At 36.5% G+C, this 17,745-nt stretch overlaps 1 protein-coding gene across 1 annotated transcript in view; it reads left to right on the top strand.

Annotated features, from left to right (window-relative positions):
• Nucleotides 1–17,745, top strand: part of stx8 (syntaxin 8) — a 195,281-nt gene that overhangs the window by 11,555 nt on the left and 165,981 nt on the right. Inside the window, exons 2-4 of the mRNA XM_043714649.1 lie at nt 4,232–4,326; nt 5,206–5,316; nt 13,924–14,048. Of these exons, the coding sequence (XP_043570584.1) occupies nt 4,232–4,326; nt 5,206–5,316; nt 13,924–14,048 (331 nt within the window). The remainder of the gene's footprint in view (nt 1–4,231; nt 4,327–5,205; nt 5,317–13,923; nt 14,049–17,745) is intronic.

Raw genomic sequence — 17,745 nt, 5'->3', positions numbered from 1 at the left:
TTTTCCAACAACATACTCTCAACTCTTTGAGTTTTGAGTCTTCTCTGAGACATCAGTGTCCTGGCAGTCACAGAACTAATTTCCACTCAAACTCTAAACATTGAACAAAATTACAGCTGGTGCAATACTAGAAATACCAATTACTAACTTTTTGGTCAACTTTTTGTTTATTCAGCATTCTGTTCCTTGATCACTCTGTGCTTCACACTCCCATATAATACAAATTGCTTTCAAATCTCACACCAAATGCTAATTTACTTATGTTGGTAAGGAAAGCAAATTTTTAGTATCTGATGTGAAATATTTTGTTGTTGAATTTTTGTTGTTAGGAAATGAGACAAAATTTCTCGTCGTAATTTTAGATTTCAGTAACTTTTGTATTGTCTTTGTATTTCAAAAGTTCCACACAGTGAGCAATGAAGTGGCTAGGCCTGTAATACTCATACTTAGTGAAACACAATATGCTACTGATCGTTTAAAAAAGATGCTGACGTGTGGGACACATTGAAATAATTTTGTATCCAGAATAAAGATGATGCCAGGTGAATGGTGTGGAAGACGCATGGTTTTTAACTCCCAGGTTTGCTTGACATTATAATCTTATGATAAGATTTGAATTATATACTTCTCTGGCATTGACTTGAAAGGCCAAAAGAACACTTTCTGTACTGTAGCCATGCTTTGACTTACTGTGCTTGTGATATGTTTGCTTTTGGTAAAAAGTGGGCCAGTCATTTTGCTTAAGTTGTAAAATATTCTAACATGAATTGGAGTCAGTGTGATTACGTTAAGGGAAAGTCATGCCTGACAGATTTGTTAATTCTTTGAGGAGGTAACTGGTAAGACAATTGAGAACCAGTGAACCTGATCCATTTCGATTTCCAGCCTCCTTTGACAGGAGGCTGCTAGATATGATAAGAGCCCATGGTGTCAGGGACAACCTACCGGCATGGACAGACGATTGCTGACTGGCAGAAGGCAGATAATGGGGATAAAAGGGTCTTTTTTAGGCAACCAGTGACAAGTGGAATTCTGAGGGGTTACTGTTAGGACCTCATTATATATTTTCTGTGGATGAAGGAACTGAGGGAATTGTTGCTCAATTTGCAGATAATGCAAAAGTTTGTGGAGGGACAGGTAGTGTTGGGGCTGCAGAAGGACTTAACAGGCTAGGGGAGTAGGCAAATAAATGACAGATGGAATACAATATGGTCAAGTTTGATGTTTGTGCGCTTTTTTTTGGAAGAATAAAGACTATTTTCTAAATGGGGGGAAAAGGCTTGGGAAATCTTAAACAGAAAGGGATTTAGAAGTCCCAGTTAATGATTCTTTAAATGTTAATATGCAGGTTCAGTGGGCAGTTGAAGGGCTTAGAATACAAGAGCAAAGATCTATTGCTGAGGCTGTTTAAGGCTCTCGTCAGGCGGCTTTTGGAATATTGTGAGCAGTTTGGGTGTGTATCTAAGGAAGGATTGCTGGCCTTTGAGGAGGTCCAGAGAAGGTTTACAAAATGATTCAGGGGATGAAGGGCTTGTCATAGGAGGAACAGTTGAAGACTCTGGGCCTGTACTGTCTGGAGTTTAGAAGGATGAGGGAGATCCGATTGAAACTTAGAAAATGTTGAGAGGCCTGGATAGAATGGACTTGGAGAAGATGTTTCCACTGATAGGAGTGACTAGGACCCAAGGGCACAGTTTGAAGGGTCTGAGGTAAGGAGGAGTTTATCAGTCAGAGGGGTCATGAATCTATGGAATTCATTGCAACAGAAGGCTGTCATTGAGTGCATTTAAGACAGAGATAAGTTCTGTCTTATCTAATAAGGTGGTCAACAGTTATGGGGAAAAGGCAGGAGAATGAAGTTGACAAACTTATCAGTAATGATTGAATGGTGGAGCAGACATGATAGGCTGAATGACCTAATTCTGCTCCTATATTTTATGGTCTTATGTAGTTTCTGGAGTCTCTGGTAAAAAAGAATGCTTAACTCTAGTTCTGATTTGTATTATATTTAACTGAGATTAACTCTGTAGTGACTGCTCCTCTGACCTACTCGAAACAATTCCTCTCACTAGCTGTGAGACCAGGTTTCTGGTTTTGACTTTGTGTCGTCTGATCATTTCTTTCCCTTAGTCATATCATATCTGCGTTCCTTGTCATGGACACTAGGTGTCCTCATTCACATAGATGCAAATCAAGTGAGGCTACTTATTTTTGCAATTACTTAACTGAAAGGCATGTTCTACATTTGCAGCTTTCCATTCATCGAGTTTGGTGTTGTGAAATCTGGCTGTTCAGTTGCATTCTCACCCAGAATAATCTGCCTAGATTTTATAAATTATGTTTGCAGACATAGAATCATGAATTTGATCTTATGTCGTTTGGGCATTTAAAAAGTAATTTAATGACCAGTTCAAGTTGTGGTTTGGTTAACAAGGATTTGGTAAGAAAATGATCATTTCATATTTGGAATCTCCTCAGCAAGTGAGTTGTGGCTGTTGAATTGTGATCATTCTTGTGGTTTTTGCATGCTTGTTTTCCTTGAATCGAATACCTAAAACTGTTCCCAAAGTCAGCCCTTTCTCCCAGGACCTAGGCAATGTTTTTACCTGTCCAATATCCAGATTATTTGTAATGAGAACAAAAAGTCAACTTTCGTCATGGTATTTTGATGTATCATTTATTTGAGGTGTCCTGACCCTTGACTTTGAAATCAATAGAATAAAAAATTCTTTGGTGGCTCGGGATATTAATTAGCACAGAATTAATTAAACAATAAATGAATAAGTGAACAGAAGTAATTGCATATTGTAGATTTGTAACAGATCCAAACTTAACTCATTCTTCAAAAGATTTTAAAAAAAAGTTGTACATGCTTTGTGTTTGTGAAAGACACCTGTGGAGGACAACTGTTAAGTAGATAAACACTTTAGGAGAAAAGCTATGTTAAAATTATCCTGATAAAACGTTATCAGTTAATTCTACAACAGAAGGAGGAAAAAGGTTTCAACTGGGAAACTGCTGATAAAGAACAGAAGACTTTATTCTGATTTCAGGAAATGCACAAGGGGTCAGTATAGCTTAATATCAAAAGGTGTAAGGACACCATTCATTGAAAACTTGAGAATGAAGAAAGTGTTAGTGTGTTAAGAGCTGTAAGTTATAATTTATGCAAAGACAAAGTTCAAAACCAAAGGAAGGCAGTTAATAATTGATTAAACAACAGTCTTTGATAATACTGACTCATCGAACCTCCTTCCAATTAAAGACGCTTTAAGTGTAAACATAACTAGAAATATCAGTGATCCACAGCCCAAAATGGTGTATTCATGCCACCTGTTTTTCCATGTTGTTCAGATTATCACACATATCATTTTCTACGATTTGAGATAAATGCATTGAGGCAATCTTATTTTTTTAGTTTTGTTTAAACGCTTTACTATCTTGCTGATTAAACATGTAACTTCCCCAGTTTAAATTTATTTGCTAAAATGAGATTTTGTTGTGCAAATTATGAGACCTAATTGTAGCAAAATTTAATTCACAAATTGTGAAACTGCAAAAATTATTATTCCTCAAAATATTTCATCAAAGAAAAGAAACTATTTTGTGTATGGACTTTGAACGTATTAGTTTTCTTCAGAGGATGCATTGTTGTAACATAATGTGATTTTTATACAGAATGTTGCTTTGCAATTAGGTGTCATAATGTTTTATATCTAAATATTTGCATAAATTCATTTATTTCTTCCAGTGGTAATATTCATACACTTGAGTTGTTATCTGGTTTGCATTATTATTTTATTCTCCTGTGGAAAACTGGAATGTAGGCACGTGAATGGTATTCTGCCTGAGAAAATATGTCATTTCTGCCCATTAGCACTTCTATTGTGAGTTAGTGGGAGTGTATGGGGGATGGGATATTAACCCAGTTTGTTGAGATCATTTGTTATTGATTGTTTTTGGCAATGTCAAAGAGTTGGAAGGTTGAGAATGCTTCAGCTGGTTGTTTGGGTTCTTTTAATTTTGAAAAGATTATTCAAATTTCTTATTTGTTTCATTTGGTCTCCTACTTGGTAGGTGCCAAATGGCAAAAATAATTCAAAATGGAATACATGCATTCAAAAGCCTGACTATTTTCAGATTATTGTTACATGATCATATTTGTTGTAATATACATGAATGGTTTTCAAATGTGGAGTTGCAGACAATATTTTATTTTGTCCTCCTGCAGCTGAATGTGACAATTCGGACATCTCTACAGAGGCTCCAAGAGCAGATTAGCCAGTTGAAAGATTCTTTGTTGCGCAGTTTGTCAACACGCCAGATGTATCCTTTCCAGACCTGTTCTTTTACAGGGCTATGCAGGTCCACGTTGTAACAAAATATAGATAAACATATATATAATATCTATAAAATATTACATGCATAAAATACACTGTGCACTGTCTCTTTGTTAAAGTAGCAAAAGATCATGACTGAATAATCTGTGTAGCTATTTTTCCACACAATTGCCTTCAAAAGATAACAAAATAGGATGCAAAACTAGTGATTCGTCTCTGCCTTTGTAAAATATCGCAACTCAGGAATTGAAACAAATGCTTTCTAACAATAGCTGTTGTTTTTATTCTGGTAGTCAGCAAAGGAAAGTTAAAGTGAGTTAATATCTAATCTTTTCAACTTGTTTATATTTCAAAACGAGCTTTGTGGTTTGATGTTGAGAAGAAAAGTATATCTGAGAAGCACAAAATTTATGATTAATGAGAACATGCAACTGCTGTGTGCATTCATATGGTGTTTTCATTTAATTTTTAAAAATTGGATGTATACAGATCTTTAAAATTTAAAAATAATTTTGAGTGTATTCCTTAAAGTGTGATGATTAGCTTAGGTAATTGAGCTCAAAATGGACAAGCCAAGAGTAGAACTTGTGGTAGATTGAGCACAATTATAATCTGCTTTGAATGGTGTCCACAAGAATCCTGCTCATGCACTCTATTCAAATAGCCTGCACAGCAAAGAAAAATGTAGTGCATCTATAAAATTTTAAAGGAGCAGAACCTCTGTGGTATATGAATACACTTTGATGAAGGCAGGAGGACAAGTTGGGGAGACTTTTTTAAGCATGGCAATAGGAAGGGTCTTTGTATTGATAAACAGAGGGAGAGATGATAAAAGTATATTCATTCTTTAATAATTCATGTTCAGTACACAATTTGAAGCAGACAGACGTCAAAATTTGATGGATGATTTGTTAACGAGAGAGCGACAACTTCAGACTTCGTTCAAGAATGATGGCACAGAGCCTAACGTAATGAGGTATGACTTGCATTGAGTTTTCTTACATTTGAAAACTTACTCTCCATTTGGGTTTGCTGCAGTGTAAGCAAGTTCTTTTTTGAAAACTTTTGCTGTCCTAAAAATATAATGAAGTAGTTTTGTGTTTTTATTAAGATATTGAGTAATATTTTAATTAATATTTATCTGTCAAAAATTCACTTTGTCAGTGACTAGTGAAGAGCTTAGTACTGAAAACTTAGTGGAATCAATACTCTGGTTCAGAATGGAAACAAAGGATTTTGAATGTAATAAATTCATATACTCAGAGCAGCCAATGAATGTCATTATAGTTGTTTGCTGCATTACTCCTCGTGTGGTTATGAGTAAAACTGAATCCTCTTTGATGCCATCGAGGTATATAGCAGGGATGGATTCAACAGAAAACTACATAATAAAGGACAAAGGAATTAGAAGCTTTGTTGAGAGTTTGGGATGAAATAAACTAGAAGATGACTCGTTTGAGGTGAAAATATTGATGATGAGTTGGGCTGAATGGCACCTTTCTCTGCTGTTGATTCATGTTAATGCTGTGAGCAAATGCACCACCCAGTTTGGCAAATCTAGGTCCACACATTAATTAATTATATAATCATAGAATCCAAACATGCAGAAAATGTCTCTTCAGCCCATCAAGTCTGCACTGAAAAAAAGAACTTTAAGTGTATGCTAGTCCCACATTCCAGTATTTGGTCATAGCCTTGAATGGTATGACTTTTTAAAGGTTATTCTTCCTCCACTACCTCAGGCAGTGCATTACAGGTTTCTGCTATCCTTAAGTGAAAAATCTTTTCCAAAAGTCCCCTCTAAATCTGCCTTTCACCTTTAAAATTACAGAACAATCTCGATTATCCAAACAAGACGGGCAGGGTGTATTTCATTTGGATAGAGTTTTCACGGGATCTTGAGATCTTGTTCAGATAATCCAGGATTCTGATAATTGACATTTGGTTAATCGAAGTTGTTCTGTATACCCTTCTATTATTGATCTTTCAACTAAGATGAACAGCTGCTTTCTATCTACCCTGACCATATACCTCATAATTATATACATCTCAATCAGCCTTCTCTGATCTCAAGCTAACAACCTGAGCTTTTCCAGCCATTCTACATAGCTAAAATGCTTCATCCCAAGCAATATCTTGATGAATCTGCTCTGCAACCCCTGCAGTGCAAACATATCCTTCTTATTGTGTGCACACACAACTGCACACAGTACTCCATCCATGGCTTAATCAAAGTATGGAGGTCCTTGGCCGCCTCCATTGCCAGACCATGGCAACACGACGCCTGGAGGAAGAGCGCCTCATCTTCCGTCTAGGAGCCCTCCAACCACAAGGGATGAATGCCGATTTCTCCAGCTTCCTCATTTCCCCTCCCCCCGGCTTATGCCCGAAACGTCGATTCTCCTGCTCCTTGGATGCTGCCTGACCTGCTGCGCTTTTCCAGCAACACATTTTTCAGCTCTGATCTCCAGCATCTGCAGTCCTCACTTTCTCCTCCTTAATCAATGTATAGCTGTTAAACTCCAACATAACTTTGGTGCTCTTATAATCTGTGCCACCATTGATCAAGGCATCTTCATTCCTGAACTTTCCTGTCCTCCCACCTTCAGGGATCTGTGGGCAAGCACTCCAAGATCCCTCTGTTCCTCTGAGCTTCCTAGTGTGTTACCATTCATTGACTACTCCCTTGTCTTCTTTCTTCTTCCAGTGTATCACCTCATTTATCAAGGTTAAATTCCATCTGGCATTGATCTGTCCATTTGACCAATCTGTTTCTATCTTCCTGTAATGTGAGCCATTCTTTGTTGTCAACTACCCGCCAATCTTCTTTATAATCTGATAATCACAGTCTCTCAGGTATTCTCACACTCTTTCTTCTGTATTGTTTATATGTATCACGAGCAATAAGGGACCCAGCACCAGTTCCTGTGGTATGCAACTGGTCACAAGCCTCCAGGCACACAAACTGTCTTCAATTTCCTATCACTAAGCCAATTTTGGATACAACTTGTCAAGTTACGCTGGATCCCATGTGTTTTTAACCCTCTTTGTCAGACTTTGATGTGGGATTAGTGTAAGGCTTTGCTGAAATCCATAGAGAGTCATATAGCACGGAAACAGATCCTTTGGTCCAACTCATCTATGCTGACCAGGTTTCCCAAACTAAACTCGTCCCATTTGCCTATGTTTGGCCCATATCCCTTCAAACCTTTCCTAATCATGTACCTGCCTGAACGTCTTTTAAATCTTTAAACTATACCCATCTCTACCACTTCCTCTGGCATTTCAGTCCATATATGCACCATCTCCTGTGTGGAAAAAGTTGCTCCTCAGGTCCCTTTTAAATGTTTTCCCTCTCAGCTTAAACTTAGGCTCTCTCGTTTTGAAATATCCTACCCTATGGAAAAGGCTTTTGCTATTCACCTTATCTATGCCTCTTTTAGGTCACCCTTCAAACTCCTACCCCACAGGGTAAAAAGTCTCAGCATATTTAGCTTCTCCTTATAATTCTAACCCTCCAGTCTTGATAACATCCTTGTAAATCTCTTCTGTACCCTTTCCAATTTAATAACATCCTTCCTACAGCACGGCTACCAGAACTGCACTCAGTACCCCAAAAGTAGCCTCACCAATGTCCTCGAGAACCTCAAAATGTGTCCCAAGTCCCATACTCAGTGCTCTGACCAAGGGAGGTAAATGGACCACACACCACTCTCACCACCCTGTCCACCTGTGATGCCACTTTCAAGCAGCTATGTACCTGAACCCCTAGGTTTCTTTGTTCCCCAAGGCCCTCCCATTAACTGTGTAAGTCTTGCTCTGGTTTGTCTGACCAAAATGCAACACCCCGCATTTATCTAAATTAAACTCTAAATCTGCCAATCCTCAGCCCATTGGCGCAGCTGATTAAGATCACCTCATACTCTTAAATAACCTTCTTCGCTGTCCTCTATACTACCAATTATGGTGTCAATTGCAAACTTACGAACCGTGCTTCCCATATTCTTATTTGAATCATTTATATAAATGACAAACAGCTGTGAACCCAGTACTGATCCTTGCAGAACACTGCTGCTCAGATGCATCTAGTCCAGAAAACAACCCTCTACCACCACCCTTTGTCTCCTACCATCAAGCCAATTTTGTATCCAATTGGCTAGCTCTCCCTGGATCCCATGTGGTATAACTTTTCTGCATGATAGACGGGTTAGTACCATGTTGAATGCCTTGTTAAAGTCCATGCAGACAACGTCTACGTCTCTGCCCTCATCCCTGTGGAGGATGATCCAAATGTTAACAGGACTTTTATGACTCGTATAATGACTGGTGCATCGGTCGTTTGCCGTGACAGTCATGGGATTTTTCTTGGTCACATTTGCCATTAAATGTGCACGGTATTGTGCTTAACCATAGTTTGTTGGTTAATTTATGTTAACCTTGGGTTGGTTTTTGCTGTTTGAAGTTAAGTTAAATAATTTATTGTTCATGACTTGCTGATTTTGGTTATTAGAGTGCAACAGATATTCTAAGTTATTTTACTTTTTTGATTTGGTAAAGTTGGTGTCTGATTGTACAAACCCATGAAATCTAATGGCCTTTATTCTATTTGTAAAGACCTGGAATTCCCAAATGTATCTACTTCAAAAAAAAAGTTACTGGTCCCTTACCAAAACATAACTAGGAGAGGTCTGGTTTAGGATTTTAATAGTACATTATGTGCTTAATTATGGAGTGGAAGCTTGACCGTACAACCTTTTGCCTCAACCTATCTTTGAGGCAAACTAACATTTCATGGTTTTTTTTTTAGAAATGTGATGTGCTGTGGTTTTGCTTGACTGCAAAATTCTACAAACTCAGAAGCTGAGAGTACTGAATATATGCTAAGTGGTTATAAAACTTCTTTAAAAGCTATTTATACAAACAGATTTCAATATTCCATTGTCCATTTTGCCAAGTACTATGATATAAATATTTCAACAAATTTGGAACAGTAAACTGTTGGGTTTGATCCAATAATACTTAGCATATTGGAAAGAGGCAAAGCGCAGAGTTTACTATTTAACCTCATTATCTTGCATTAACTTGTTGATTGGTAAGTGTGCAGTAAACCGAGACGTGAGATTCATGAGACTGATCACATCTTTGTCTTTTGTGTTCAAAGCCAAGTCTAAAGTGAAAGTTGATGGAGTTTGTGCAGCCTCACTGTTATTTTCATAGGCTATTAATCAACAGAAGAATGCCTGTAAATAAATTAAAAAATTGACACTCAATATAAAGATCCATGAAAATGGATTGTGCAGAAATATGGGGCAACACATGTATAAATTGAAAGAAGAAGCAAGTGACCTTCATTTCACTTGTATTTGAAAGCCAAAGTACTGCAGATGCCAAAAATATTAAATACAAACAGAATAAGTTTAAAATACTCAATAGATCAGGCACCATCTGTAGAAAGAGAAAAAGATGCCCTGACAGGGTAAACACCTTTCATTAGTTTGAATGACTTTTTCCAAAATTGAAAAATTCAAAATAATTTAATTTTTATCTATTGCTTTTCCCTTCCTGGTTTCTGAGATCTCTGATTAATTACTGCCCTTTCTCATTGAGAATCTGGTGATCTGACCAGCCTGATTCCAGTATTGTGCCTTAATGGAAACCTCTCCCTGTCACTCCCAATGATGGCTAATTCACTTCTAAATAGAATTTAGTGTCAGCTAATGAGACTTTTTAACCTGAGTAGGGTTTTCTTCAATGGGACAAAAGTGGCCATTTATATACAGTTTATTTCCATTGAAAAATGCTTGTGTTCCGAACCTGATCATTTGGCTTAAACTTTAATTTTCATTGCTGAAAATCTTCACCGTTTTGTTTTACAAGGTAATGTATGCAGCATTGTGAGCATCATTCAAGGAGGAGAGAGTAGATGTGAGGATCACTGGGAGAAAGAAAGAGCCTTGGAACAGGGAATTCTATGACTTGGAAACATGAGGAGTGCAGCCTTGGAAATTGTGAGCATTGTGAGAGCAGATCTAAAGCAGGAGCTTAACTGACACAGCTTGGAGCAAGGGGTATGTGGTTGAAAAAAAGCGAGAATCATGAGAGAGACAGGGAACTTAAATAGAGTGTGGAGGGTGGCTAGTCTTGGAGTGCAGGCTCCAGCAACCTTTAAGTGAATGGAGTTGAACAGAATCAAAAATGTTCTGTTTGACCTGTTCTCAATCATCTTTTAGCAAAAACCACTCTATAACCTTCACTTCCCTCTACAATCAAATAATGAACATAAATTGCCATGTACACAAAAAAGCATAATACTTCACCCTGCATGTTTGCAAGATTTCCAAAGATTTGTTTAAAACATTCCTTTAAATCCTAATTTTAGTTCATGTGTGAGGGAAATCTCCCATTGTGTGTCATGAAGTTTCAGTTTGTCTTTTCCCACTGTCTTAAAGTGACAATGTGGCAGCTGAGTTGTTTCAGTTCTGCAGTTTAAAATGTTTTAGTATAGTAAACTGGCTTGTTTGAGTAACTTAAAATATTAGTTGTACAGTAACTATGTGAAAACAGGTTATATTCTTGGCAGATTAGAATTTCTCTAAATTCTTGGCTATTAATTGCAAGTATTTTTGTGCTCACATGTGAGTGAAATACTTACTTCCAATATTTAATTGTAGTATCAAAAACTCTCACATCAGGTGAAATGCAGGTTAGATGGCAGAGTAAAGCTAGTCTGCCCCTGTAATAGACCCAAGTCCCTTAGTTAGATGAACAACTCCTACTGTACTGAAGTGTTTTATCAATCATTGTGTAATGCGAATTTGCTAATTAACTTGAAATGTTGGACAGTTTTGTGAAATAAGTGCATGTGTATTGTGGACTGAATTAAGTTTCCAAACTTATTTTGCAGACTTATGCTTGCATAGAGAGGCAACTTTTCCCATCATTCTGGGCTGAAGTTGAGCCCACACCCCAGAGGTGAAAGGTCTGGATCTAATCTATCGCACTACTTGCTCAATAGTTTTTACTGAGCTAGTTTCATGGTACATTAGTGAATTATTCATGTGCTCTAATCTTATTATTGTAATAGTGCCTTGCTAGGGTAGTCCCATATATCCTTATAGGCATACAATTAGTAAAGATCTCCTCTATTGAAAAATTACTTTTCTAAAAATAGAATTGGTGGAATATTTAATTTTTAAGCCCATATATTCCCTTGCCCCCTTGAAGTTGATTGTGTTCACCTATGGTAATGTCTAATCAATGCGAGATCCCTTCCAGATTATTATTGAGTAAACACTATTGAGTATCCAGAAGTTACAGAGCTGGCAACAAAGGATGCTGTATTATAATAAGTTGAATTGTTTAATTAATGTGCTGTATAACTAACTTAGTGGTAAAAGACAACTGGAAAAACACAGCCAAACTTGGGTCAGCTAAACAGAGTGCACTTGTTTGAAGTCTGATCTGCAGTTTTTCCCCTGAATGTGATGTATGACTGGAGATTGTCAAAAGTTAAACTAATAAATTGAATTTCAGGAGATTAATTCATTCTTATTAAGATTGGCAAAAAACTCAAATATTTCATTTAGTTTGAATGTTTTGTTCAGTTAATCACACATTTTGTATCAACTGTTATGAAAATGACTCAAAGTTTACAGTTTACTACTGTTCACTGAGTTTATATCCGCTTTCTAAAACCTGTTGTTTGCAATTTTCATTTAAACTGGCTATGCACATTTTTCTATTGAATTCCATTTGGCAATTATGCCAAATATTGTCTTATGATTAGAAAATCCTGATGCAGCCTTACTTACTTATATCTAGTAAAGAAACAGTAAATCTTAATGTGTGGCCTCCGTAAGAAAAAAAGCTGCGGTTGAGTTATCATAGACACTTGGAAAGCTTTTTTTTCAGGGAAGATTTGCAGTGAAACAATACTTCATGCAAGATTAGCTGCTAGTTATTAAGCAGCGACACAGCTCTCTGATTCCATTCCTCTCGTCTTTTCTATTTGAGTAAATCTCAAAGCCTTATAATTAGTTAAAGCTGATCACAAAAAAAATTCTGAAATCATCTACACACTCCACTGCTCTGTGACCATTCCAACGATTTAAGTGATTAACATGGCAAAATCAGTGGGAGGCTAATTGGATAAGCTTTAATCTTTACACCACTAAAGCAAGCGTGGTAAGATCAGAGCATAAAAAGGAAGTACAATGGTGTTTACTGTAGAACAGTTACCAAACATGTCATAAGGATTACTGTTATCAAGTGATATTTGTCATTTATTTTTGATGGATTTGTAACAGGTTGTTCAGAAATAGACAGTGATGCAGATTGCTGCTAATTGCTTTCCTTATCATGTAAACTCCTTAACTTGAAATTGGCAGTATATGGTTAGGATTTTGGGGAAAGTATAGCAGATTAAGGAACCATGCAAATGTTGCATTTTAAATTATTCATTGTTTATGCATTGTGTAGCTTTGCTTTTGGTTTTTTTGCTGGAACGTCAAGAGGGCAGGCAAGTACAGAAAATAGAAAAAGGTTTGTTTTTGGAAAAAAGCTCTTTGCTCTGATGGAGACTGAACTCTCTATGCACTGACCAATGAATGGACTTCATTTTCAAATTTTGCCAGTATATACAGCTGCTTTTAAGTATTAAACCTAAACCTGCTTGAGGTTCTGATGAATTGAATCACTGAGAAGCCATTTTTCACATTTTTCTTCAATTGATATCAAACACTATCATATAACTAGCTACTGGAAGTACTATTTAATTTACTAGGCTCGGCTATAAAGTGTAATTTTTTTTGTAAGCGCTAACAATTTTGCATTTAATAAATTTTAAGTGTCCGCAAAGATAATTAATTACTCAGTAATATAGATGGTTCACCAATATCCTTTGGTTCACCAATGTCAGTATCCTTTGGATAATTTGGAACACATTTACTTTTGTGTGTTTTTCCACAATGTGTACCGTACCTTGTCACTGACCCTCTATTCATTTTTTGACTACTCCGTAAGTTATAACTCTTAACATGATTGAACAGTGAATAGGTCTCCATTGTTTAACCATATTAGCTTAATCCCTTCAATGAAATAAAAAATATGTTATATCTATCAGTTGGCCACCTTGTGTATGATTTGCATATTTCTTGATATTTTACAGTTTGACTTCATCTTTTTGTCTCTTGTATACTTGCATGCTATAAAGGTGATTTCTTGTGTAACTATAAATAATATTCTTTTATAAACTCAAACACAACATTTAGGCAATTTCCTTTATAAACTTTTTTTTATTTGTAACTTGCTATCCCATTGTTGTCATCCCCTGAGCTAAAGTTTATTTAGAGCAATACATTTCTGCATTTCAAATACTTAATTTGAAAGTGAAATACCTTGTACATTGTTTCCAGTTGTGAGGAAGATCTTAAAACATTGACTGTGTTGGAAGCTGCCCATTTTGTTCTGCATGGAAATAATTATAAATATTTAAAATGCCTTAACTTTGATTTTTCATTTCATTTTTGCAGGCATAGTTAAAATGATCACTGAAGTTTTTATTAAAATTTTATGTAATTTTCAGGTCTAGCCTTATGAGTGGAGATCAAGGTACAGGTCCTATCAATCCTTGGTTAATGGAAGAGTCAGAGGAGACTAAGGACCTTGATTTTCATGAAATCAAGCATCAACAACAGAGGATCATACAAGGTAAAACTCATCCTTGTTAAGAAACATGTTCTTACTTTTTGTGTTTTGTTTTGAAGAACTCTAAAATGTTGGCCTCTCTTGCATGTTTGAGTATTGTTGATGTTATAGATATTTATAAGCTTGAACTTCCTCATTAATTTCAACAGCCTGAAAAGTGACATTTTTGCAGTTATAGAATTTTTAGTAGATGATAGCTGGGAAATAATTTAATATTATCTTTCTGTGAAAATAATACAAAAAAATTACAATAAAAATGAACATGGTAATGAATTGTATACATTTAAAAATAAACTGTGCACCTTAAGTTAAATTATGAGCTACTGTAGCTCTCTAATGCTAGAAAATGATATTCATTTGGAACTTATTTTGAGGTTTCTATAAAATCTATAGCTTAAATGCTTGTGTGTTTATTGTTGTAACACTGATTACTACAAGGCAATGATCTTCTTGTTGTCTTTTATTAAATTAATCTTGTAACATCTTGGCCAATATATTGTGATATCATGCATTATAAATATTTTTGAGCCACACATTGATTATGAGCTACAAACTTGTATCAGTAACTTGTATATTTTGAATTGACTTGAGTTCCAAATTCATTTAGTAGCCGTGCCACTGTGTGACTATACAAAGCAAAATCTGTATGAGGTGCAAAGAATAAATGCTAATAACTAGCAGAGCTGATTTAGGATTTATTCTAATCTGGGTAACCTAATTAGAGTTGAAAGAAACCATTTGGGAAATTAGTTTCCAGACTATTTGACTCATTTGCAAGAATAATAAAGTAATTCATGATGGTGAGCTTTTGCAGATCTTGAAATTGACATACTGTACTGGTTCTGTACTCAGTGGCAGATGGTTCCTAAGAAACTGACCAATTAGATGCCACAGCCTTAATGCATTTGGATTGAATTACTTGGAAGGTGCAAGTGTCTTGCATCTAGGTAGACAACTGTGATTGGAACAACTGAGCTGGTGATGACCATTATAAGCAATTTATAGTGCACAGAAATATAACAAAACATAATGTGTAACTACATCATAATGCCATGTTGGATCATTTAGCATTGGGTAGAAGACTATTTAAGGTAGCCTCAGTGTTCTGGTTCTGTACCAATTGTAGCATAGCCTCAATCAATTTGAACACATCAAAATTAAACGTGTTCAGGGACATTGCAGGACCATGTTTAAAGCCGTACTGTTGAAATTAATGGTATTTCCAAATAACTATTAGAAATATTATTGTGTTGGAGACTGTACAGTTCTGTACTTGTTTAACTGTGCATGTATAGAGCTATACTATTCTTGGACACCATGCCAGTGCGGAGCAGGTAATAAATTGATTGGTCAAATTGCACCAGATTCAATGCTGATGTCATACAAAAGAACTACACAATAATTCACAACCATACAGTTAGTGACAGCCCTTAGTACCAAGTTTATTCTGTCAAAATGTTCACTTTGTCTCTTTTATAAAATGTTGTTTACATTTTTGAAAGAATTGTTGAAGGAGATAATCATATGAGCATTTCCCAAAATGATATGGTGAATAAATTTGAAGAGTCTTAGCACAAAAGTAGTTTTCTTCAACAACTACGACAGCTGTATTTCACATGAAAATTTTAAGCCTGCTGTTAATATCAAATGGCAAGTGTGCCGATACAGCCAAAATCTACACCAATGAGAACTTTTATTATGCAGTCCAAAACACATGAGATGTGGAGAATTATGGAAGTTTTTAAAATTATTTTGTGGGAAATGGGCACCTTTGGCAAGGTCAGTATTTATTGCCTAATGCTGGTTACACTTCAGAAGATGGCAGTGAGCCACTTTCTTGAACTGCTGCAGCCCATCTAGTTTAGACATTACAACGGTGCTGTAGAGAGATCCATATTTTTTGATCCAGCGACAGTGAAAGAGCAGTTATATACTGTAATTTGCATTTAGCTTGGTGTGGAATTATAGATGGTGATGTTCCTAGGCGTCTGCTATCCTTTTTCTTTTAAGTGTTAGAGGTCACAAAACACATTAACTGTATTGTTATAATTTGGGAATTTGAATTTTAAACGAGAGACAAATGGGTTTTGCTTTTATATCTGAAGATGATTTGTTCTTTGAAAAGGTCAAAGTCGTTGTTGAATAGTGAGTTTAAACATCATTTCCAAGTGAGTTTATGACTTAAGCGAAATGATCCGAAGGACCATGAGAGAATGACAGAGGTGAATGTTAGGGTTTGCAAAATCCTTGGTATGAGCATAAGCTAATAGTTGAAGTCGGACTAAGGGAGAAAGAAATGATGTCTAAAATAGAATTAACAGGCATTAAAGTATGTAAGTTCATAGAGTATAGTGAATAACGTTGGTGAGTTACAGACTCAGACTCAACTTGTGGCAAAATGATGTTATGGCAATAGAAACCTTACTCAAGGAAGGGCAAGTCTGGGTGTTAAATATTGCTGCATATAGCTTTTTTCTGGAAACTTAAAAAAGGAAGGAAAGGAAGAGGATTAGAAGGTCTAAAAGGTCATCTCCTTGAGTTTATTAATTGGGACATTGAGCAAGGAGGTGATGTTGAACTTGTAAAAGGCACTTGGTAAATCTCTGCTGCAGGATCAGGTAAAGTTCTGGGTGCCACATGATAGGAAAGATACAAATGCATTGGAAACAGTGCAGAAATAATTTACAAGAATGGTTCCAGGAATGAGAAACTTCATTTACGAGGATAGATTGAAGTTGGGACTGTTCTCTTTGGAGAGAAGGCGGCTGAGGGGTGATTTGTTAGAGGTTTTCAAAATCGTGAGCAGACTGGATAGAGTAGATGGGTAGAAGTTGTTCCCATTTGTAAATGGAATAAGAACCGGAGGGCATAGATTTAAAGACACAATATACTGAATGGTTGCCTTCTGTGCTGTAACAATTCTGTGATTCTGCTTGCACAACAAGAAGTATGTCTCCAATACTCGGCTTTTAAAAAAAAATCACTATCATAACAGAAATATTTACATCAACTTGGGCTGCTATTGAGCAGAAACTGAACTGGCTCAATCATATGAATTCTGTAGCTGCAACAGCAGGTCAGAAATTAGGAATTCTGCATTAAATAACGCACCTCCCAAAAGCCCAGCCAACCATCTACAAGGCACGAGTGTGATCGCAAATTCTCCATTTGTCCACATGAGTTGAGCTTGTAACAGCATTTGGGAAGGTTGACATTTTGTGAGACAGTACAGCCTATTTGATTTTCACCCACCCATCATCTTCAATGTTCACTCCCTTCACCACTAACACAGAGCGGTAACAATGGCTAGCACCAACAAACAATCTTTGACAGCACCTTCCAAACCTATACTCTCTACCCCGAAGGAAGAGGGTAGATTATATATATGGGAACACTGCAAATTCCCTTCCAAGGCACATGCAATCCTGATTTGGAACCATATTGATATTCATTCACTGCCACTGGGTCAAAATCCTGAAACTCCTTCCTAACAGCAATGTAGGTACACCTACACCACATGAATTGCAGCAAATGAAAAAGGCAGCTCACCACCATCTTTTCCAGGGTAATTAAGGATGGGCATTAAATACGTTGAGTCAGATCTCTCTTCCCCCTCCAACCCCCCCCCCCAACCCCCAATGTTTTGTGAAGAAAATAAAGCGTAGACTATATTTTTGTTTCTGTTTGAAATATTGGCTTT

This window comes from Chiloscyllium plagiosum, chromosome 24 (assembly GCF_004010195.1).
Source record: "Chiloscyllium plagiosum isolate BGI_BamShark_2017 chromosome 24, ASM401019v2, whole genome shotgun sequence".
NCBI lineage: Eukaryota > Metazoa > Chordata > Chondrichthyes > Orectolobiformes > Hemiscylliidae > Chiloscyllium > Chiloscyllium plagiosum.
The sequence above is the reverse complement of the archived record's forward strand: the minus strand, read 5'-3'. Positions and strand labels throughout refer to the sequence as shown.